We start from the raw sequence: 23,075 nt of genomic DNA, 5'->3' as shown, positions 1-23,075 counted from the left end.
TATCGTTCTGTTGTTGCATGTTGCGAGTCGCTCTATTTGTGACCGTGACTAAATGACTGTTTTTTCACGTGAAAACAATAGCAAAATAATTGGCTGATCAACATCATTTATTAAAAAATCATAATGGGTAAAATAATAATTTAAGATACACATCTATTTTTGGCAAAATTTGGTAATGGGCTACCTAGAGTAACATTTCGAACACTAAAGATACAATACGAAATATTTTATATGGCATACCAATCATTTGATGAAAAGTACCATTTACAGGGCGACGCGAGCTGCCGTGGCCACCTTGACAGTTTTGGTAAAGCTAACAAGTGTGCGAGAAACATAACTCAGATCCACTAGCAAACCAGATAGGCAAATAAATACCTCAGTGGATATTAAAATCCTCTTAGCTATGAAGTTAGGTTCAGAAAAGATTCTGGCATGCTTATTGGCTAGCGCATCAAATCTTTGTAGTGGTGGCCACGGTTGCGCGCGTCGCACGGACGTAGAATAGGGAGTTTCCATTTGCCCCTATTTGATGATATGCAACCATCACAAGGGGCAAACTGAACCAAGCAAACAAGAGGTATGCAAGAGAATGGTCAATGGAAATCTACCCCCGTGACAGGTGAACGAATTTGTTTATGACGTCACATTAAAACAAGAAGACGCGCGTTATTATGACTAATGTCAAAGCTTTAAAAGAATGGCCAATCAGTACGCGAGGAATCACATCGACACAAACATGAGGCTATAAGACTTTCTTCGGTTCTTAAGCTCAGTAAAGCATTTTCCTGCCACGCTGATCGGCTGGTAATTTGTCAATCAATAGTGTGTTATTTACATTGGCCAACTCTAAAAAAACTGTCAAGGTTGCGTCGCACCAGACCACCTTCCTTCAAATATAAACATATCAGGAAGACCATGGAATATTTAACAATTACCATTTTCATTGAGGTGGATAGTGGCGAAATATCTACCGAGAGACGACGGCTAGAAGTAGATATATATTTAAAGCCACTATTCGCCAAAATAGAAATGGTATAATTGTTTTAGTACATAAAACGAGCTTAAGAGCAATTTTCCTCTCGGAAACACTTAGAAATTGGCTGTTACATCCGCCATTTTTCTTGATTTCTGGGCGCAGGAAAATGTTCACCCCCTAGGAGTTGTATATTGCATTTTATCCCAAGTTTCTCAACCAATCAAATCGCTTGTTCTTGCGAGGTTATGGCCCCGCCCCTAGCATGCTGACGTCATCGGTGCTTTGCTGGACTATTAGTAAATCTAGGATAAATTAGAATAAACTCGCTAAAATACCTGGCGATTTAGAAAATCTAGGATAAATTAGAATAAACTCGCTAAAATACCTGGCGAGGTAGACGCTGCCTTCAGTTGTTCGCACAACACTAAATATTTTATAGAGAAAAAAAAACCCTCGCATTGGTAAATACTGATTGAACCTCTTTGGAATTGTTTGGTTTTATTTGAGAGTCACATGTCTATCTGGAGTGTATTGTCTCTCCCAATATAAAAGTCCCAACTAGCTAATATATGAATCAGCTACAACGCAGTGTTCTCAAACACTAAATACTCCCTAAAACACGAAATATTTGAAATATTCGCTATAACATCGAATGCCCTATAGAACGCGAAATACTCGCTAAAACACGAGAAAACCTAGATACTTTACACACTATAAAAATATATGTGATAACTTTCTAATTACAACCTTATGCATGTTGATAAAAACAATAAGGCTTGTCTAAAAAGGCTGTACATCTGTTTGCGTTTTGCGAACACGCTATTAGAAGGAACGCACGAATATTGTACGTATCTTGTTTGCCCTTTGCATGCACTTGTCTGTAGGCATATAAAAATATATCGTTGCACTTTACTTTTAGTTTTTTCGCACTTGTTCACCTGTAGTTCTCGAGTTTTATGCAGCTTTAGGCAACTTATGTCGCGGACTATTGGACTTGGTTCGCAGAATTACCCACTGTAGCGATCTGCTCTCGCTTTTCGTCAGTTGTATGAAAACAGCAATTGTCCGCAGTTTGTACGAATATTGCTCTTCGCGATTTTATATTTGCAAGAGGACACTTTTTGGTCTCCAAGAAACATGCCCGCTGATTCGCGTGCAAAATTGGTTCCAACTTTAAATCAAACATCAATGACGTAATACTTGGAACCATGCCCATAGCTTGCGTCATCTGCCCTGCTTTCTTTATCGACGAGGAGCGGGCCTAGGCCTAGCAGCAGGTTGCGGAGGGCTGGATCGAGTGGCTGCCGACGATGCCAGTCTCCGTGGGACTGGGGGTGGGATTGGGTTGTCATCTGTCATCAAAATAATACTGATTTTAGGAGCTCAATTATTTGGCTAATTTTAGACGTAGAATTTAAGTCTGTAGATCCCACTTGCGTGACAATGTTGTCAATTTCCAAATAATAATATTGTTCTGCATTAATTATACTTAAAAGACTTGAATTGAGCAGTTTGAAATGTAGGAGTATCGAAATTTACCGATATTTGCCGAAGTCATTGCGGCAAGAAATGGCGTCGGGACCTGCCCGTGGCTGCCACGGCGACCCATATTACCCATGGTGCTCTTCGGTTCCGTATTACCAATAATGCTTTCTGGTGCCGCACTACCCATAGTGCTCTTCGGTACCGCGCTACCCATAGTTCCTGAAGGAATGGGGGCTGGGGGACGGCCGCTTGCTGGAGGGGGTAATGATGCGCGCTTGTCCAAGGGCGTCTTCTCTTCTAAGGGGGGTGGAGCAGGGGGGCGATCGATGTAGCTTCGTCTATTAATGGTACTTTCCTCCTGAAAATAGCGATGAGAATTTTGTTGACTCAGCCATTAGATGTCTTATCATCACTTGGTTTCATGATTCCATGAAGAAACACGGGCGAGCGAATTTTAGCGAGGAACATGGCTTTAAATGTGCCTCAGTTGCCAGAGGGAGGGGGAAGGGTGGGGGTAGACTCTCTGAAAAATAGTAGGAAGTGATAGCAATCGATCTAAGGCTTGCAGGATCTATCCCTAAGGGATAGCATAATTCGTAGAATTTTGTAACCTTAAAAAATGACGACCACACCCATCTACATTTATGAAGAGTCACCCAAGAGGCCTGCAAGATGGATCCTAAGTGTCCAATCAAAGGCTTGCAACATGGATCCTAAGTGTCCAATCAAAGGCTTGCAACATGGATCCTAAGTGTCCAATCAGAGGCCTGCAAGATGGATCCTAAGTGTCCAATCAGAGGCCTGCAAGATGGATCCTAAGTGTCCAATCAGAGGGGAGCTTTAGGTTATGCGATTATGGCGGCTGCCTGAGGCGCCCTCTATGCCTTTGACTCGACAAAGTTGTATCTACGCCCTTCTTATTCAGCATTTAAGTTGCAAGGTGCAAGGAGGGTGATTTACTTGCCGATTTATTTAGCCTTTCGTGAAAATATGAAACCGCTATACTGCTTCAAAGATCGTCGACCTTTTTTTCGCCCATAGCGAGTTGCTATACATGCACCAAGAAATCACTTGTCAATAGGAGACTTGCACTTAGAAATCCCGTGTCGATAGGCGACTTGCACTAAGATATCACGTGTCAATAGGCGACTTGCACTTAGAAATCCCGTGTCGATAGGCGACTTGCACTAAGAAATCACGTGTCAATAGGCGACTTGCACTAAGATATCACGTGTCAATAAGCGACTTGCACTAAAAAGTCACGTGTCAATAGGCGACTTGCACCAAGAAATCACGTGTCAATAGGCGACTTGCACTAAGAAATCACGTGTCAATAAGCGACTTATGCACATAGTAAATCACGTGTCAATAGGCGACTTGCACTAAGAAATATTGTGTCAATAGGCGACTTGCACTAAGAAATCACGTGTCAATTCTGTGGTTGGTAAACTCACAAAAAGCAATTTATCAAGTGCTAACGAATCAGCCAAAAAGTTTCTTTGTAATAAAGGGCTTATCTACATTTTATATTTTTCGCTACTCGTTGGCGAGAAGGGAGCAAAAATTTTTGGCTTGAATTTGCCACTCTAAGAGCAAGACGCCTATTGCGGGTTTATTAGAACTGAAAAACTTACCCCGGAACTGCTTCGTCGTCGAGGCAGGCTCCCTAAAGAAATGGATGGGTCTGTAAATAATAATATATAATTAAGGAAATATGCGTGTATCATGGACATAACAAAAAAAAAAACCCTTGAACACGCGCACTACGAAGAGAGAAGAGAAACAAAACAAGCCATGATCCATGATCACTCACAATGACCAACGCACATCACATCACAATGACCAACACACATCACATCACAATGACCAACACACATCACATCACAATGACCAACACACATCACATCACAATGACCAACACACACAGCAACACCCCTACAGGTCATTTCCTTATAATTCAAACAAATATTTGCTTCGGCCCTGGCCTTATATTCCATATATACCATATTTTAATTACATTTAATTGATAGTCGCACGTTTTATCTAGATATTTCTGAATTTAAAGCAAATATTTTGGGATCCATGGGTCCTTTCGGTCGTACAACTGCCATTTGTTAATCGCCATTTGCCGTTTGCTCTGACAACGTTTTTTAATAGGTGTATACATTTATGGCAGAAGAGAAATAGGTTTTCTAGAAGTTGTACTTACGATCGCTAGCTGCCCGCCGGGGTGGTGGCGGACGGGGACTGGTCTTGAGCGAGCCTTGACTTGACTTCACGGTCCCTGCAGAAGAGGTTGGGTAAGACCGCTGTACTGCTTGTTGAACATCCTGCATGCACACGGGCTCAGTAGCTGATCGCTCGTGCCTGGGACGAACCTTACGTTTGTTATGAACTAGAGGGACAGGAGGGTTGGTGGTTAGTGCTTAGTGCCAGCCGTCATTTTGTCATCCTAGCAAAATACCAAGAGTGAAAAAGCATCCATTTCCATCGGCTGATTTGGGAAAGCCTTTGCCATATTTTCGATTAAATTTGGCAAATAAAGTGTACAACTTTGCTTTAAGATGATGGCTATTTAGAGATTATATCATATTTCTCTTCCAATATTGAATAAAAAAGGTACGGCTGGTCAGGACTCTTTAAATCGAGTTAAACCGGCTTTTCATTAGGGAAGAGGAAACAGAAAAGGAAGCAGAGACTCAGAGATTACACGAGCGTTGAACCACACGCGCACGAAAGGATAAAGCAGAAAAGAAGAATGCAAAAATAGATCCGTTCAGTTCCTTCCGTTGTCGTTTGTGTCCTTCTCACTTTCCTCGCACTCGGGGTAAGTATCTACATTCCCGTTTCTTTCCCCGATTCATATTTTCGCCAGTACAAATAGACAAGGGAGCAAGAATACGTTGAGGCTTTCTTCAAAAGAATAGTAGTTAGAAGTCAATCTAGGCCCAGGCGCTCTTAACGGGTTTCCTGCCTAAAAGACGAACCTTGAGGCAGCTTGGGGTCTGGGACCACAGGAAACCTGATTAGAGACCAAAGGAAGAAGAACGCCTGGATTCGGTTGGTTAGAAGTGTCACAGGGTATTTCGATTACAACACGAGTGAAATGTGGAGATGGGGCAAGGTTTCTAGTATGCTATGTTGCCATAGCAGCACTCACGTGATGAAATGGATTGAAGGGAGCGTTCCTCTTCGTAATCTTGGGGGGGTAGAGGTGGGGGCGACGGTTCTGGTGGCGATTTCATCTGATATCACAAAAGATTACAAAAATAAACAGATAATTTTTTAAAGAAAACCCTGTAAATTGTAAAGGGATGTAGATATATCACTACAGGTTTGTTCTGTGACGTTACGACACGCATGCGTACCGAAATGAAACACTGTCCCACATGGATGTACTCTAACGTTGACATGGTTAGGCGAAATGAAGAGCCGAGGTAAGTGAGATACAAATCTCTCAGCGCTTCGAATGCAACTTTTGGTAACACATGAGTCTCGAGTGAAATTGGTACTAAGGTGCTATAAATAAAAGAAAGTGGACCTCCGATGGATGAAAAAGGGATTGATATTCCTTTAAATAGAGCGACCTGATATTCCCTAAAAAGGCGACCTCTGACAGAAACCGATGGCTGTCCGTGGCTTTTACTGTTGAACTTATGACATGAACCAAGCAAAAGGAATTACGAATAGATTAAAGAATTACCTCTTTCATGCTTTCCAGCAGTTGTTCACGAGTCCTAAAAAATATTTAAAAAATATTAAATGAATATCAACGGAGGGGGGGGAGGAAGAGGGAGAGGCGTGGCCGTAGTTATTTTCTTCCACCTACTGAAGTAGCCTACCATTTCTGAATTATAAAAATAGCTGCTTTACTTATTATTTACTTGACCTCGAAGTCCTTAATAAATGCACTTACATAAGTAAGTCCTGTTCTTGGTCGGCCTGCGTAAAAAGTGGACAATAATAGTTAGTGCTATGTATAAACAGTAAAATGTCTTGGGCTTCCTGTGTGTTGAGACGTTGAAACACATTTTCAAGATGGCGGACCATAACAGGTCCCGGATGTACACAGGGTTCCCATACATAACATGGAATAACCAAACAAAACTTAGCGTTTACCTGGTAGCCTGTATCACTCGCCACGGTCACGGAACTGGCGGCGGACGAGGAGCTCTCAGTGCTGGTGCTGCCTGCAAATAGACAAATGCAACACTGGACTCAGCACTTTTAAGCTTTAAGAAAGCAATGGTAGCGGGAGGTCTGGCGCGGCATAGAGCGGTATAAAAAGGGCGCGAAAACAGACGGGATAATCTATCATCAAGAGGCAGGAGTATATTCATTACCTCAAGTATTTTTTTGTTAAATCAAAATTGAAAAAAAAAACAATATACTTACTGACTCTTGAAGACATTGAGCCAGTTCGATGGATCTTTAAACAATGAAAAAAAGTCAACTTTATTGCAACATTTCACAAGGATTTTAGAAATGATGTATTGCGTCCCCAATATTTTGAGGCCTGATACAGCTCTTCGTGTTGTCACGTGTTAATCTGGTGTCACGTGCTTGTTACATGTTTACCTGATGTCACGTGCTTGTCACATGTTTATCTGGTGTCACGTGCTTGTCAAATGTTTACCTGATGTCACGTGCTTGTCACATGTTTACCTGGTGTCACGTGTTTGTCACATGTTTACCTGATGTCACGTGTTTGTCACATGTTTACCTGATGTCACGTGTTTGTCACATGTTTACCTGATGTCACGTGTTTGTCACATGTTTACCTGATGTGGTGGGTTTCTTGGCGCTACTGGCGGCGGTGGGCGCTAAAAATAATTAACATTTAATTTTCAATACCTTTTGATATAAAATTAAAAAAAGGAAATTATCAATCCATACCTTACAGGTGGTGACAGCAGATGGTGCTGAAATTATAACAAGATATTCAATAAAGATTGTAACCGGTCTTCATTCTATGTAAAGATAAAACTCGGGTTTTTTTTAAAAAAAAAAACGAAAAAGCTAGACAGTTATCATTCTCCAGACCACCGCCACCACCACCACCACCACCATCACCATCATCATCACAACCACCATCTACACCACCATCAACACCTCAACACCACCATCACCACCATACAATTACCCACATGATTGTCCGGTACCTGCTGTACTCCTCTCGGGTCGTGCCGGACGCTTGATGGACATGCTAGCGGAGCGAGAGGACGGATAGTTCGCTGCAGGGAGATTGGAAGGAGTGTCATAGATTGCATAGGAAGGCCTTGAGTGATAGCCCCCTGAGTAAGCAAACAGAAGCAAAGGGTTACATTACAAAAGTTATTAAGTTAGTTTATGCTTCAATATTTACTCGTTCAAACGAAGGAATGGATTAGTGAGTCATGAAGTATTACGAGAGCAAAGAAGGTTTGGCTATGAACAACTAGCCTTTTTGAAACAATAATTATCCGTTTTTCTGTTTATTCGTCCGCCCTGATTATTGTCTGTCTGTGTGTTGTCTGGTTGTCTCTGTCTTTTTTCCTGTCTGCCATATTTGTGCATGCATTCACAAATTTGATATAGTCTTAGTCTATGAAGTCTATTAATTTGATAAGTCTTCCATAAATTTTACCAGATAATACATAAAGATATACAAGGCCAACAAAAGTCTACACAAAAGCTACAAACCTGGCATCTCTTCCAGCGGCTCATCTGGAATCCCCTCCTGTCCCGACAGATCCTCGTAGACCTCGCCCTCGCCCGAGTCTGGCACATCCGTATAGTGCGGCTTATCCTCGCTCATATCCTCGTACACTTCCTCCCCAGGCTGTGGGACAATGCTTTCGGCATGTGTGTAGTAGTGTGAGTGCTCGTCGCTGATTGGCTCAGTGTGGACATATCCGGGGTCGTCTTCTTCCGCGCCTATTTGCATGTCTTCATAATACTGGTCTTGTTGATCTAAAAGAAATTTGAGATATTTTCACTCTGCAGTTTTCAATATTCTGCGAACTCTCGCAGACGGTTACCAGCAGCTAACTCGCCTTCTGACTTCTTCTTTTTAAATCTTTAAACCGTTTTTATTGGCAAGACTGGTTTCAAATCAAGCCTCCTGAGACTGCACCTCTGCGCAAGGCGCTGACCAATAAGAAGCACCAAATGGAATTCCGTAGATTGAATGACGGGAGCCAGAAATTGTTGACGAAGAGTTCAGTTTTTTTTCAAATCGCAGTATATAATTTTGGAATTATCGAGTAACGATAAAGAGCATATTTAAAGGTTTTGAGTTTATCCGAGTTCATTAATAGTTAAATAGTTTATTACGACACTCTCGCAGAAAAAAGTCTGAATTACAGTGTAGGGTCGTGTACAACATAACACAACATTACTGAAATCGCACACTTGAACCATTATGAACATCATATTGTTTCAGTGGCGGTTCTAGGATTAAGAAGGGGGGAGGGGTGACTTTTTTGACAGTCTGTCGCGATTATTTTTTTTTTCCAGATTTTAAGGAATATATATTTCATGTTACAAATTCTTCTACAAAATTTCGAAAATACTTTTATTTTCCCTGTTTGTGAAAATTGCGTTACTTATTAAAGTTCTGAATTACAGAGAACCAAAAGCATAACAGCCTTCTCACTACGGGCTTTACCGGAGGAATAATTAAACAAGAAGATAACGCCATCCGTCATGGTTGCGCTGCCTTATACAAAATGTAAAAAATTGTGGTCTAAAAATTGCACGGGTTTGGGGGTTTTAGTGGGTTTGAATGGGTTTAAATTAGGGGAAGGTTTGGGTAATAAGGATTGGAGTGAGCGGTGGGTACGAGTCGCGGTTTTCGGAGTCTGTGGGATGTTGGAGATACCAAGGCTTCGAGTCAACAGAAGGTAGGAGATACCGAGGCTTCGAGTCAACAGAAGGTAGGAGATACCAAGGCTTCGAGTCAGCAGAAGGTAGGATATACCAAGGCTTCGAGTCAACAGAAGGTAGGAGATACCGAGGCTTCGAGTCAACAGAAGGTAGGAGATACCGAGGCTTCGAGTCAACAGAAGGTAGGAGATACCAAGGCTTCGAGTCAACAGAAGGTAGGAGATACCAAGGCCTAGAGTCAACAGAAGGTAGGAGATACCAAGGCTTCGAGTCAACAGAAGGTAGGAGATACCAAGGCTTCGAGTCAACAGAAGGTAGGAGATACCAAGGCTTCGAGTCAACAGAAGGTAGGAGATACCAAGGCTTCGAGTCAACAGAAGGTAGGAGATACCAAGGCTTCGAGTCAACAGTAGGTAGGAGATACCAAGGCTTCGAGTCAACAGAAGGTAGGAGATACCGAGGGCGCGGACTAGCTCGGGTACGCCTCCCTACCTCTGTTCATGTCCTCATAAAAAAGTTCCTGTTCTTGCTTTGGCTCTAATTAAGAAACAAAAAAAAAACACATCAGCACATGGGTAATGTTTGTATTCATTACCAAAGACTGAAGAATACCTAAATTAGTGTCTTAGTTGAGAAAGGTTGGATATCTTACGGAAAACCTATTTGACTAGGCCCAAGGTCCAAGGAACACTCATTTCACTCACCCAAGTCTCACATCAAGCAGGTATGTTGATGTACCTAATACACAAGTTTCCACCATGGAGGGCCCACCAGGTCCCCACAGCTGTATGTTGTATTCCATACATTTCAATACACAAGCCTCCCAGGAAGTTACGTACCTCCCTCGATGGTGTTCACCGCTGAGGTACCACCAGGTCCCCACAGCTGTATGTTGATGTACCCTGGGCGCATGTCGATGTACCCGGCGCTCTCTGGACCCTCTTCATCCGGGTTCTCCATCTGCTCGTATATGCTGCCACAGCACTGTTCCTGTGTAGGTAACAAGCCATTTAGAGGGACGAATTGGCCATTCCAGGAATAGAGGTGGCAAATGGTGGCGTCATGCAAGAACGGAATATAGTTTTTATTCTTTTTAGCACGAGCACTTTGAGATTTTGTCATATGCGAGCAGCAAGCATGTTTGAAAAATAAAAGCAGTTGGCGAGCAACCATCCTTGGGGATCCAGGGCGTCGCGGAGATCGGGCACACAGGGAGCGCGCGAAAAAGAATAAGGAGTTCATTTTCATCGCGCCCTCCATGTGTGCCCCATTTTCGCGACGCCCTGGGTCTTCGAGGATGGCGAGCAACGAGCTAAAAAACACAAACAAATTTCCAAATTTTACTGGAGGATAATAGGTAATCTGCTTGTTTTAGTTAAATAAAAAAATGAAATAAAAGAAAAAGTAAAAAAACGAATATTCGTGCATTTCTCTTTTTTCAGAAAACAAGCATTGTGAGCATCATGTTGGGAATCGTCGGCAAGAGTTCTCAGAATTCTCGGAATAGCACGTAAGGAACATCACGGAGGACGCTGGCCAGTGGGAACTGCTGAAAAACGCAAGACTAGTTCCAGTACCGCGCGGTTAAACTGGCTTTTTTGTTTTGAAATGGCGGCGTTTTACCGGCGAACTGTCACATTTCGACGAATGCTAAGGAAACTAGACCAAGCCTAAGGCTATCATTTTATTTATGACTCCTTATCGAAATAATGTGTCATCTTTTTTACAGTTAGTTTTAATGCTGTACAGCTAGTCAAAACAACGACTGATGTCTTCATTTCGTACCTTTACTCGAACGAGTGTTTGTTTTTGCCAGAACACGCGCTTGCGCATACGTTATTGAGCACTGGCGGCCGGTGGTACCATCTTTAGTGACATGCTTCCTCGTTAACCTTATTCATATGTGACGTCATTACCTGAAATACCAGAATGTTCTCAGCCAGGCTGTTAAAATCTCCCTCCCTAGCGATATCTACGGGCGTCCTTCCATGGCAGTCCCGAAGCGTCGAGGCTTCCTTGGCGCCAGGACATTCCAGAAGGCACTCGGTAGCGAGTTGATGGAGACCGAAGGCTGCGGCGAAATGTAGGAGGGTAGGGTACATAGACTTGGACGCTTCTGAGAAGATAAAAAGACAGATATCTATTTTCAAAGAGCATTGAGTTGGTTGTAAGATCAGGGAATGTTCCAAGGGGATGTGATATATGATTAATAATCAGTAGAATCGTAAAGCATTTACAGCGGGATTACAGGCAGTACACAAGTTAATCTAACGGGTATAAAAAGGCCAGCAAGTAGGCAGCCAGGATTGGCTAAGGGAAGAAGTAAAACCCGGGAATCATTCATACACAGAAACACCGCTTTTTGTCGGCCGAGGGAATTTCCCCTAAACTCTTCATTTTTGTCCAATCCAAGCTAACGCCTGTTGGCTTCATAGCGTTACGCAAGTCGAGTACGATTTCCTAGCGTCACGCAAGTCGAGTACGATTTCCTAGCATCACGCAAGTCGAGTAAGATTTCCTAGCGTCACGTAAGTCGAGTAGGATTTCCTAGCGTCACGTAAGTCGAGTAGGATTTCATAGCGTTACGCAAGTCGAGTACGATTTCCTAGCGTCACGTTAGTCGAGTAGGATTTCATAGCGTTACGCAAGTCCAGTACGATTTCCTAGCGTCACGTAAGTCAAGTAGGATTTCCTAGCGTCACGTAAGTCAAGTAGGATTTCATAGCGTTACGCAAGTCGAGTACGATTTCCTAGCGTCACGCAAGTCGAGTAAGATTTCCTAGCGTCACGCAAGTCGAGTAAGATTTCCTAGCATCACACAAGTCGAGTATGATTTTCTAGCGTCACGTAAGTCGAGTACGATTTCCTAGCGTCACGCAAGTCGAGTACTTTCCTAGCGTCAAGTCGGTTAGTCCTAGTGTCGTGCAATTCGAATCATGGCACGCCGTACCTTCGTCAACATTGTTATTATGAAGTCCAATCAAATTGAAACCTCGCGGCATATTCCGCCTGAATGTCACAGCGAGTGCTTCATCCAAGTGTTGAATGTCGAGTGGAGAGATGCCCAGGGACTCGCACATGAAGCTCACGGCGCAATTTGCATTGCTGAGCAGCTCAGCTAAAATACTGTCTCTTGGCTGGAACTCAAATTGGCGCCGCCCCAGGCTTTTTATCCCCTCGTGGCTTTCATGGCGGGCAATGATATGGACCTTTTCAGCTGGAAAGTAAACTGTGGATGACACAAAAGCAGTTACAGATGATGAGTTGGAAGAAAGAATAGTAACGAACAAATTAAAGAATGTCGATCAACAACCCATTTGTTATTATCTACAATTGAGGAGGGGAGGGAAGGGGTGCTCATTGAGTATACTTTGGAGGATGGAAGGGGTGCCTTTTTGATCATACTTTAGGGAAGGGAGGGTGCTTATTGGACATGATTTACCTGGTGCGACCACCACTAGAGTACATGCGTTGACTTTTTGTGCTCTCACTTGCATAGCACTCCGCCTCTCTCCTCTAAAGTCCACACGGAAGGTCCCTTTGTTTGGCAAGCTTTTGTCAAATAAAAGTGCAATCTTTTGTTGACTCTGCAAGCAAAAAGTCAGTACCATGTGTGTATATTAGTCAGGTACATACCCTATTAGTCAGGTACATACCCTATTAGTCAGGTACATACCCTATTAGTCAGGTACACACCCTATTAGTCAGGTACATACCCTATTAGTCAGGTACATACCTATTAGTCAGGTACATACCCTATTAGTCAGGTACACACCCTATTAGTCAGGTACACACCCTATTAGTCAGGTACACACCCTATTAGTCAGGTACACACCCTATTAGTCAGGTACATACCCTATTAGTCAGGTACATACCCTATTAGTCAGGTACACACCCTATTAGTCAGGTACACACCCTATTAGTCAGGTACACACCCTATTAGTCAGGTACATACCCTATTAGTCAGGTACATACCCTATTAGTCAGGTACATACCCTATTAGTCAGGTACATACCCTATTAGTCAGGTACATACCCTATTAGTCAGGTACATACCCTATTAGTCAGGTACACACCCTATTAGTCAGGTACATACCCTATTAGTCAGGTACACACCCTATTAGTCAGGTACATACCCTATTAGTCAGGTACATACCCTATTAGTCAGGTACATACCCTATTAGTCAGGTACACACCCTATTAGTCAGGCACACACCCTATTAGTCAGGTACACACCCTATTAGTCAGGTACACACCCTATTAGTCAGGTACACACCCTATTAGTCAGGTACATACCCTATTAGTCAGGTACATACCCTATTAGTCAGGTATATACCCTATTAGTCAGGTACACACCCTATTAGTCAGGTACATACCCTATTAGTCAGGTACATACCCTATTAGTCAGGTACATACCCTATTAGTCAGGTACATACCCTATTAGTCAGGTACATACCCTATTAGTCAGGTACATACCCTATTAGTCAGGTACACACCCTATTAGTCAGGTACATACCCTATTAGTCAGGTACACACCCTATTAGTCAGGTACATACCCTATTAGTCAGGTACATACCCTATTAGTCAGGTACATACCCTATTAGTCAGGTACACACCCTATTAGTCAGGCACACACCCTATTAGTCAGGTACACACCCTATTAGTCAGGTACACACCCTATTAGTCAGGTACACACCCTATTAGTCAGGTACATACCCTATTAGTCAGGTACATACCCTATTAGTCAGGTATATACCCTATTAGTCAGGTACACACCCTATTAGTCAGGTACATACCCTATTAGTCAGGTACATACCCTATTAGTCAGGTACATACCCTATTAGTCAGGTACATACCCTATTAGTCAGGTACATACCCTTGGCTGAGAGGGGTGCAGGGGCGGGTCCAGGATTTCAAAATAGTGGGTGGATAACGGACGCCATATAACTGATCATTTGGTTCATGGTAGGTGACTACAACCTATCCCTCAGACATTTATTTTCTTTAAACAAATTGACTTTTTTTACTCAAAAAGGGGGTGGATATCCCCTGGGAGTGCAGAGTCACAGGTATTATATGGTAAAAAGCATAATGTTTGAAGATCCTTCAATAAGAGAAAGAACTAGCACCTGCTACCCTTACTTACAAATTAAAAGAGAAAAATTAATGCAGTAAAAACCTGTGTGAAAAAAAAAATGCTGGGTGAAGGTCAATAGAGTAGATTGCCTCTCCCAACCGTGTCTGGTACCCAACATCAAGGGGGGCCACATGGATAGAGTGCACGCCTCGATACTCACTCACATCCCATGCGAGGAGGTAAAAAAATAGGGTAGATCCACAGAGAAGGAGAGGTCAGAAAATGATTTTAAGCAAGGAGTCCTCTCCACTATTTTTTTTATATTGCTTCATGTAGTTATTAAGCAAAAGATCGTCCCTTCTCCTGCCTGCTTTGCTCATTGTAGATCTATGGAAATTTCACTGTATGAACTACATAAGTATACTTACATCATATCTTATCTTATCTGGTATTACATGGATAAATGATGGCTTTTCTGAAAAAAAAGAAAAGAAAATATCAGATATTCTTATCTTGTTTATGTTTATATTAAATCATTGTCATTCTGGGCCTGAAGAAACAAGCTTTAAATCAAATAGCTTGCTGGGGGTATTTAAGTTCTAGGAGGAATTGAAATCTTAATTGTAAAAGTCTGGTAATTGACCTTCTAACAACATAAAATTTGGGGTCAACTTTCATGTATTCATACCCCTTCCCCTTTAACCACCACCACTAAAATACCTCAGGCATTGGCCGAGATTTTCTGTTAAGGGGGGAGGGGTGAGTCATATAGGTATCAGGCCCGTACCCAGGGGAGTGCAGGGGGTGCACCAGTTGTGCACACACACAACGGTCATTGGTCCGCTATCGGTTCGCAATAAACGTGCTATTTGTAGCCAAAACTATAAAGCATAAGCTAAATCACTATGCTACATGGCCAAATCGACAATAAACGTCCTGCGGAGATGCTGCAAAGGCATAAAAAAATTCTCTTTGTTCTTTCGGGGGCGTTTTTTTTTATAGAGAGCTCACTCCTCCAACCAATCCCCCCCCCCGGAAAAATGAGGTCCACTTTTTCGGATTACGCACCCCCCCCCCCCCCAAGAAAAAAAAATCCTGGGTACGGGCCTGGGTATCGCATGAAAAAAACTTAACCCTATTCAAACCGGGGGGGGGGGGGGGGCTTTTGAGGCCACAAGCACCTTTGAGCTGTAATAATTTTTGAACAAGTAGGGCTAGAGCATTGAAATTTGATGACTTTTCCTAAAATTTATCTGGGATCAGTTTGGTGTAAACAAAATTTTCATATGTGTACCATGATAACCATAGCATCAAAGTTTTAAAACAGAGGGTTAATGAAAATTAGGCAAATGCTTTAAGTCGTTAAGATCAACTATAAATATGACATGCTCAACACAAATCCATGTCATATTAACGTTTTATACCAAGGTTTGAAAAAACACAATAAAAATTTCCATTTTAATCTCCATTTTAGGGGTGGTGGTGTTTTTATGACCTTTTGACCTTCTTGAAATAGTGCGTGTAGAAATAGCAAAAAAATCATTCATTTCCACCTGAAATCATCAATTCAATTTGAAACGAAGATTAAATATTGTCAAAAAGCTTCGTATTTTGCCACCCAGTTTTATTGATTAAAATAAATAACTTTCATTAAATCCAAGATGGCGGATGCTGATGTCACATAATTAGCTAAAAATCCCTGGCTTTTTTTAACTAACATCTAAATTTGGCGAAATCCTTTTTATATTCCTCTATTTTAAATAAAAAAGTAAAAAAAAAACATTTTTGGGAAAGATATTAAATGTATTACTTTAATTAAGAGTCCAGTTGCAAACTTATGCTATATTAAAGGTACCATGCCAATCAATGACGTCAGAGGTGTCATATTGTTGTCATAGAAACAGTGTCACTAATAATATATGTCTACTGCAAGATAATAAGATTATCGAAAAAAGACATACAGAAATACACATCTTAAAAAAATAGAAATATTGCCCGTTTCTGCTCACTTAAGTGACGTCATCCTGACGTCATAAAGACAATTTTTTTGAAGAATATAGGTCGCTTTTTGAATAAGAACTGATTATGATAACTTATTTGGATTTTGGATGTTCTTTGCAAAGATCTCGAAAGATAGGATATTTATAACTATATGTCCTTTTAAGGACGTCATTATGACGTCATTTAAAAATGACGTCATAATGACGTCATATTGTGTTACTATGGCAACACAATATATCATTTTGTCCCTCTTTGTCAGATAATGATTCTTTTGAAATTTGGTCATAAAAGCTTCACTGGTTCAAAAGTTACGGTCAGAGGAAGCCCCAAAAGCCCGGTCTGAATAGGGTTAATATTTGATAGACCTTCAATAGAAATGACCCACTTTAGAGCAACCATGAAAGAGGGTAACTATCCATTGGAATCACATGGAAAAAGTTAAGTATTGGACAGACTAACAGAGGGATGGGGGGTGGAAGCATGCACTTTCCCCACCCCTCTTGGTATGGTCTTGTACCTTTTGCTTCATAATCAGTGTCAATCCCGGATTCTGCAGACTGGTGACTGTACATCTTTTTCAAAACCTGCAAAAAGACAAAGTGAGAAAATAGTGATTTTACTTTTTTTTTTTAATTGAAGAGGAAAAAATATACTAAATATATATGTTTTCTTTTTTCTGCAATCCAGTTCCCCCAGCCTCAGATTTTGTCATACATTGGATTGACAAAAAAGGTCTAAATTACTAAATTATAGACCTGTAGAGTGGGAGGTTTCGTAAAGCTAAAAACTTTCACATGATAATCCAAATACAACAGGCATTACAAATTGCTGCAAATAACTGGGTTTAGTGAATTTATTTCAACTTTATGGTTACATTATCTAAAATAATCTCATTATCATTAATACTTATGTTGTTACTAACAATCACAATATTTGAAAAAAATTATAAAAAATATAATCATTCTAAAGGGGATATCAAGTGTACAGTGTGTTGCCCCAATTACGGATGGTACCCAATTCCGGACAGGTTGCATCGAAAGCCTGTTTAAAATATATGAAGGAAATAGTTTAGTAATCTACCTATTTAGTAACTAACTCTTATACACTACACACGTGTGCTGTAGCAATTAAGTAGCTGGCGTTATTAACAGCGGGAAAATTCAAGTTTATTTGAAGGTGAGTCAAACTTTTTAAATTTAACGCTTCACATAAACCAGTCCTTTTGGTAAATTAGAGTTAGGAAAATACCAACAATCGAGCATTGTAAAATACTCTTAGAATAGAAGTTCTTTGATCTCGCTACTAATTTAGAAGAATGAAAGCGTTTTGAAAATTTACAGTTGTTGTTCACGAAGTGTGCCTAAACACGGACACAAATAGACTGCTTATTGGAAATATGTTTAAAAAGATAGTGGGAATTCGTTTTTGCATCAAAACGAAATTTTGAAGGGATTTAGGTACATATAAACGTTGTGCCAATTTGTGAAATCATATCATAAAGACAACGCTCGCCAAATTTGCAACATAATTAGCAGCTTGTAAAAATTTTACAAATATTTAGTTCTTTAAACTTTCTAAACACATTCTAATGGCAGACAGACAAAACAATAAATTTCCGCGTCTTTAAGCACTTTTGGGATATACTATTGCTTCTTTCTAGATACTTTATTTATCAGGTTACAATAATTATTTGAATGTGACTTTTCAGTCATTTTTTTTTTTTTTTTTGGGGGGGGGGGGGGAACCCATTCAGAAGTAAGTAAAATACATACGCCGCTACGTTTCACAGATATTGTTGCAAAGCCGTCTGTCTACGGCAAAAGGTCAAAACAAGAGGAAGTTATAAAAGGATTTGTTGCATTTTTATTAAGTTGAACCAGTAAAACTACTATAAGATTACTGTGATATGCCAAATTTCATGATTATTTTTTACGAAAGTCTAGATGGATTCAAACGGATGAATTTGTGATTCAGAAGCGCGCAATTATCGAGTAAACAAATACTCTTCGAAGATCCACATAATTTAAGTTGGCATAGTTAAATAAGATAAATTCGTATTTAAATTTTATAAGCATTTGGTAATATATTGCAGAAGTTACGAAAATAGTGCTGAAGTTGATTAGGGCAAATCAGTGACACAAACTTTTCGAGCACGGCGCCCTAAACTTGAAAAAAAAAAGATATATTATGAGTATTTCATTAGGTTTAGGTCCGATCTTGTTACTGGCAAAATATCAAAAGTGTTCTTTTTATTCCTAAAAAGCTATGAAATGCTAAAACCGTCCGTAATGGGGGCAACACACTGTAAATTGCACTTTTGTCTGCGCTTTATTTGTTATTTGTCTGTCTGAATAAATTTATGCCAAAATAAAGATGATTCTGCATATAGAGACCTTAAATGTCACTTGTTTTTCTTACTATTATGCAATTTATCCATCAAAAAGCTACAGAATTATAGCAAAATCACGCCAAACAATGGATCGAAGTTCGTTCTTGCTTGAGCGACTCCATGTTGTCTCATCAGCTCTTTTCAACAAGAGTACTCGGAATGGTTCAGGCGGGAATCCATACGATTGCTGCCAAAACCGATTTGCTTCAGACGTTGTGCACATATAACTGATCTAAATTGTAGGGATAAAATAGCTGTTGTGTGGGTTGCCGCTTTACAAAGGAGGGTACCACAAACCTGGTCGTCACAGCCTCTAAATTTTGCATGGATATTCGATTACTTCCGGGTGAGCTTATGTGTCGAGACTTGTCAAGTTTTAACGTGAGTAGAAATACAGCAGGGGCAGTCAGACCCGTGAAACATGAACACGAAGGAATGCGAACTAGCCGAATATTCCGCAAAAGCAGATCGAAAAGGGGTGACCTCAAAAAGACATCTATGTCGCGCTTCTTGTAAGCCATATCATATGGTGTGAGGTGCACAAAACAACCGCTATTAATTAGTAATAAACAAAACTCGACGTGATCGGGCTTAGTATTACGCCCAAGTAGATGATATAGAATTCTCCAGTATCCGAAATAAATAAATAACCTAAAGAATAGAGAACACATCTTATTAATTGGTGTAACATGGCGTCTAGTTGTTTGTATTCGCAATTAGTAATTACCAAAGTGTAACGAAAGCAACGAAGCTGCATAGCTTCTACAAAACATACCTTCAGCAGTAATCAACATATATATCATCCAGTACTTTGCTATTTCCTCAGGCCTCTCTTTGTGCAATGAATTCCGGCAAACTTCATCGCGATTTTGTGCTTGCTTTTACACACCGTACACCGTGTCTAAACTGAGTCAATCTTTGACTCCTACGGTGCTATATACAACTCTCCATATTTAGTCATTTGACGTCACCTGTTTCCATTGTCTTGATCATTGTGCAGGCGTTGTGTGACCAGTCTGAGAAAACACAATCCGCAGCTCTTAAACGGGCTTGAACGGTGCTTGAACCGTTCCATCGCTATCAAAAATGACTATCTAAAAATCTACATTGTGCAAAGTGTCTTCTGAATTTGCTCTACTTCCGCATACAACCGTGAAATCAGTAGAAGCGTTAACTTCCGCTTGCCACAATTTCGGTTTTAAAGTAATATTGCGAGCTAGATAATTAATGCGAACAGAGCGGAAGTCGTACGGTCCATTGAGCAGGGGAAGCCCCGATAGAAGTAGAATGGTTTAGAATTACAAGAACACTCTTTTTTGAAAATATTTCTTTTATAAAACGTCCTATATTGTTTAGACAAAAATATTTTGGCGTCAAATGAGAGGGCTATATAGAAATCCTGAAATATATCAGGATATATTTCATGAAAAGTCTAGTGTCATCATGTATGCCATCTCTTTGGGAGTAGAGGGCATAGGCTAGCATAGAGAACAAAGCCACAGCAGAGCTGGAACTGTAATAGAATTCAGTAATTAAATCTTAAATGTGTTTTCTGTAATGTTATCTTAAACCCCACCAACACAAGAAGAACTTGAATCCTCTAGTTTTTTTTTTTTTTTTTAATTGCAAATGTTTCATAAAAAACATATTCAATAAAAAAGAGGTTTTATCTTAGAAAGAACTAGACCATGCGCGCAGGGTTGACTGGGATACCTGAGGGATTGAATGTGCATCTGCAATTTGTTTAGGCCCATGTATTGTCACTTGTAAGACAAAGACTTTTCTGTCATAAAAACACCGCCTTTGATTGTAATAAAAATATATGTATAATCTTGAGTCTCGTTGTAAATATCGCAACATTGATTCGGGCAAGAAAGGTAAGAAGCATCATCTCTCCAAGTTGGGGGGGGGGGGGGGGGTACTCATTGAAAGTAGACAGGGTGATTTTCTATTTTTCACGGTTTAAAATTCTACCAAATACTATCCCTTAGGTATGTAGAGGGAACATTTTTTTCAAGGATCAAGACCAGCAACACTACAAAGACAACACAATTCTCTAGTTGCTCCATGAAATTGTTCCATAATGGCATTCAATGAGGAATAAAGGTATTTTAGGAAGAAAACAAAACTTATCTAAAGAAAGCATGTGTTCTTAGAAAAAGTAAAGCTATGGAAAGTTTTCAGCCATTAAATCGCCAATTAGGCCTTGATTCTGCACAAATACATAAATCGTAGATATATGAAATTCTAAATTCCAAGATGGCGACTACCTCAGCTTGCGGCAGCGGAACCGGCGGAACCAGTATATTTCGCTTAGTTATAGGGGTAGAGATGTCATACTAGGATCACCATTTATTTCCTTTCTAATCTGCAAGGCGATTAAACATCCCGTTGTGAAATGCTAAGACAACATCACTAAGCGCATATGTGCTTTGTTATTTCACGCAATAGTCGATATTCTGTCATATGCAATTTGTATCGGTAAGATCATAGTGAGAACACTAAATATAAATCGCACATTGCAGATTTCTCGGGTTGACAAAAGATATAAAATAAAATAAACCAGTTGCATTAATATGACTGGGCTACCACAGGTATCCCAGTAAAAAGAAAAAATGAAAGGAAGGCATGAGTTTAATTATTAGCAACAAAGGACTGTGAAGAACAAAATGTTTAACTTATATTGAGAATGGACCCAAACTTTAGGGTTAGAGTAGATGAAATCAATAGGCATAGGCATTAAGATTACCTCTAGTTTATTCCCAAACACCCAGAGCATTTTGACTTAAACCTTGAAGCAGTCCCCCTCCCCAGTCCCCCCGCAGGCTAGTATGTAACTCACTTCAGTACAATAGTTGGGAGAATCGAGTCTCCCCGTCTCGTGTCGAATAGCAAATCTTTCCACGACGAAATACGGGGTTAAAATTCCAAATTAAGTATGACTCTCAGCAATGATAATCCTGTTTACTTAGCTCAAAGTCCCGCGATCAACATCCGGGGAACTTAGTTTTACGGCCAGATAATGGTCACCAGATGTACCAGCAAGCAATGGTGTATGGGAAAATGGCACTAGAGGTGGCACAAAAGATCAACTTTGCAATAGATATCCAAGCATTACAGAAGAGACTGTCTGAGTTCTAAGTGGATACGCAACTTGTGCCAAGATAACTGAAATCTGAACTCCCATTCTCCAAAACAGTCAAGAGGGTGGACTTATGGACTGTTATTTCCATTTTTATTTATTCATTTAATAATATTTTTCTAGGTAATATGATATTAATGGGTGACCTGGATAGCAAAATTTAAAAGGAAAAAGAAAAATGTATCCCTCCCCCCCCCAAAAAAAAGTATATGCTACAATTTTACAATTTGAAAAATACAAAAACAACCTAAAATTTAAAAATTTAACATCTAAATCCCCACTACTGTAACTATTCTTTGAAAAGTGTATTTTTTTTTTTGCTTGGTCTTTAAATGACCTAAGAGATCTAGAAGTGATCATCCCTGCAGGCAAATTATTAAACAATTTGGCTCCATCAACCTCAGTTTTTTTTTTATAAAATTCAGTTCGAGTTTTGGGGAGAGCTAGACGGTGTTGCTCTCACCTTTTGTGGCATAGCTGTCTACGTTTATCTACATCTACTTTCATCGAGTTGGTATAACAAAAATATATAAATAATACGTAAACATTACATATATACATAGAATATTTAAAAAGATCTGCGCTGTTAAAAGTAAATAAATAATTAATTATAATGATAATAATAAATAAAATAATAATAATAAATTAAACCATTCATGTCTATTGGTTGCGGTGCAGTGTTCATTAAAAGATAAAATAGATGGGGTATTCTGAATGATCTGAATATGACTAGGTAAAAAATTTCAGTCTCTAATGGTTCTAGGGAAAAAGCTGTAAAGATAATGCGATTTATCACATTGAACATATCTAGTTCTCTTGATATTTTTGTTGAGAGATTTGTATGTGATTACCAAGACATGCATTTTACGCCTGTCGGTCAGTGACATCCATCGCAGTTGCTTGGATCTTGCTCTCGTCCACGCGTCACTAGCTTCACTGCTCGTCTGCTCTGCAGGGTCTCCAGTCTCTTGGATAGAGTGGGCCCTATTCTGTTCCGGACGACATCACATTTGGGGAAGTGATATGACCTTTTTAGGGGAAGACTCAAGCCAAACGTTTCTGGCTATTATGTGAGCATGCTGACTCCAAGCGCCAATGGTTTTATTTCAGAAATTACATTCTGAAATAAAACAAAAGTG

At 40.3% G+C, this 23,075-nt stretch overlaps 1 protein-coding gene and 1 long non-coding RNA gene across 6 annotated transcripts; one reads left to right on the top strand and one right to left on the bottom strand.

Annotated features, from left to right (window-relative positions):
• Window positions 1–89: 89 nt before the first annotated feature.
• Window positions 90–19,977, bottom strand: LOC116618533 (serine/arginine repetitive matrix protein 1). Of its 5 annotated transcripts, none has more exons than XM_032382341.2 (21): window positions 19,570–19,977; window positions 16,923–16,989; window positions 14,833–14,879; window positions 12,771–12,915; window positions 12,279–12,557; window positions 11,245–11,444; window positions 10,168–10,318; window positions 9,821–9,865; window positions 8,144–8,413; window positions 7,609–7,755; window positions 7,358–7,383; window positions 7,243–7,284; window positions 6,857–6,890; window positions 6,581–6,651; window positions 6,378–6,403; window positions 6,165–6,198; window positions 5,622–5,706; window positions 4,671–4,856; window positions 4,096–4,127; window positions 2,516–2,819; window positions 90–2,328 (listed from the first exon to the last, which is right to left on the bottom strand). In XM_032382341.2, the coding sequence occupies exons 2-21, from the start codon at window positions 16,975–16,977 to the stop codon at window positions 2,219–2,221; spliced, it is 2,289 nt and encodes a 762-aa protein (XP_032238232.2). In that variant the 5' UTR covers window positions 16,978–16,989; window positions 19,570–19,977; the 3' UTR covers window positions 90–2,218. The 5 variants fall into 5 exon arrangements, with proteins under 5 accessions (XP_032238232.2, XP_032238233.2, XP_032238230.2 ...); XM_032382342.2 differs by having other exon boundaries at window positions 4,096–4,145; window positions 7,609–7,695; XM_032382339.2 differs by having other exon boundaries at window positions 4,096–4,145; window positions 19,570–19,976.
• A 569-nt stretch (window positions 19,978–20,546) lies between these two features.
• On the top strand, window positions 20,547–21,165 carry LOC125560671. The gene is made up of 2 exons (XR_007306755.1): window positions 20,547–20,671; window positions 20,786–21,165. It is a non-coding gene; the product is annotated as an uncharacterized LOC125560671 (long non-coding RNA).
• The last annotated feature ends 1,910 nt before the right edge of the window (window positions 21,166–23,075 follow it).

Source organism: Nematostella vectensis, chromosome 15, assembly GCF_932526225.1.
Source record: "Nematostella vectensis chromosome 15, jaNemVect1.1, whole genome shotgun sequence".
In the NCBI taxonomy this organism is placed as follows: Eukaryota; Metazoa; Cnidaria; class Anthozoa; order Actiniaria; family Edwardsiidae; genus Nematostella; species Nematostella vectensis.
This window is presented reverse-complemented; position numbering and strand designations above follow the sequence as displayed.

What these genes read in the sequence shown, in the direction of transcription:
- LOC116618533 (XM_032382339.2), bottom strand. Translation starts at nt 16,977, where the DNA reads ATGTACAGTCACCAGTCTGCAGAATCCGGGATTGACACTGATTATGAA. An exon ending in CAGATAAGATAAGATATGAT is followed by an intron (nt 12,916 to 14,832) that starts GTAAGTATACTT and finishes TTTTGCTTGCAG; the next exon opens with AGTCAACAAAAGATTGCACT. An exon ending in GCCGCTGGAAGAGATGCCAG is followed by an intron (nt 7,756 to 8,143) that starts GTTTGTAGCTTT and finishes TTGCTTACTCAG; the next exon opens with GGGGCTATCACTCAAGGCCT.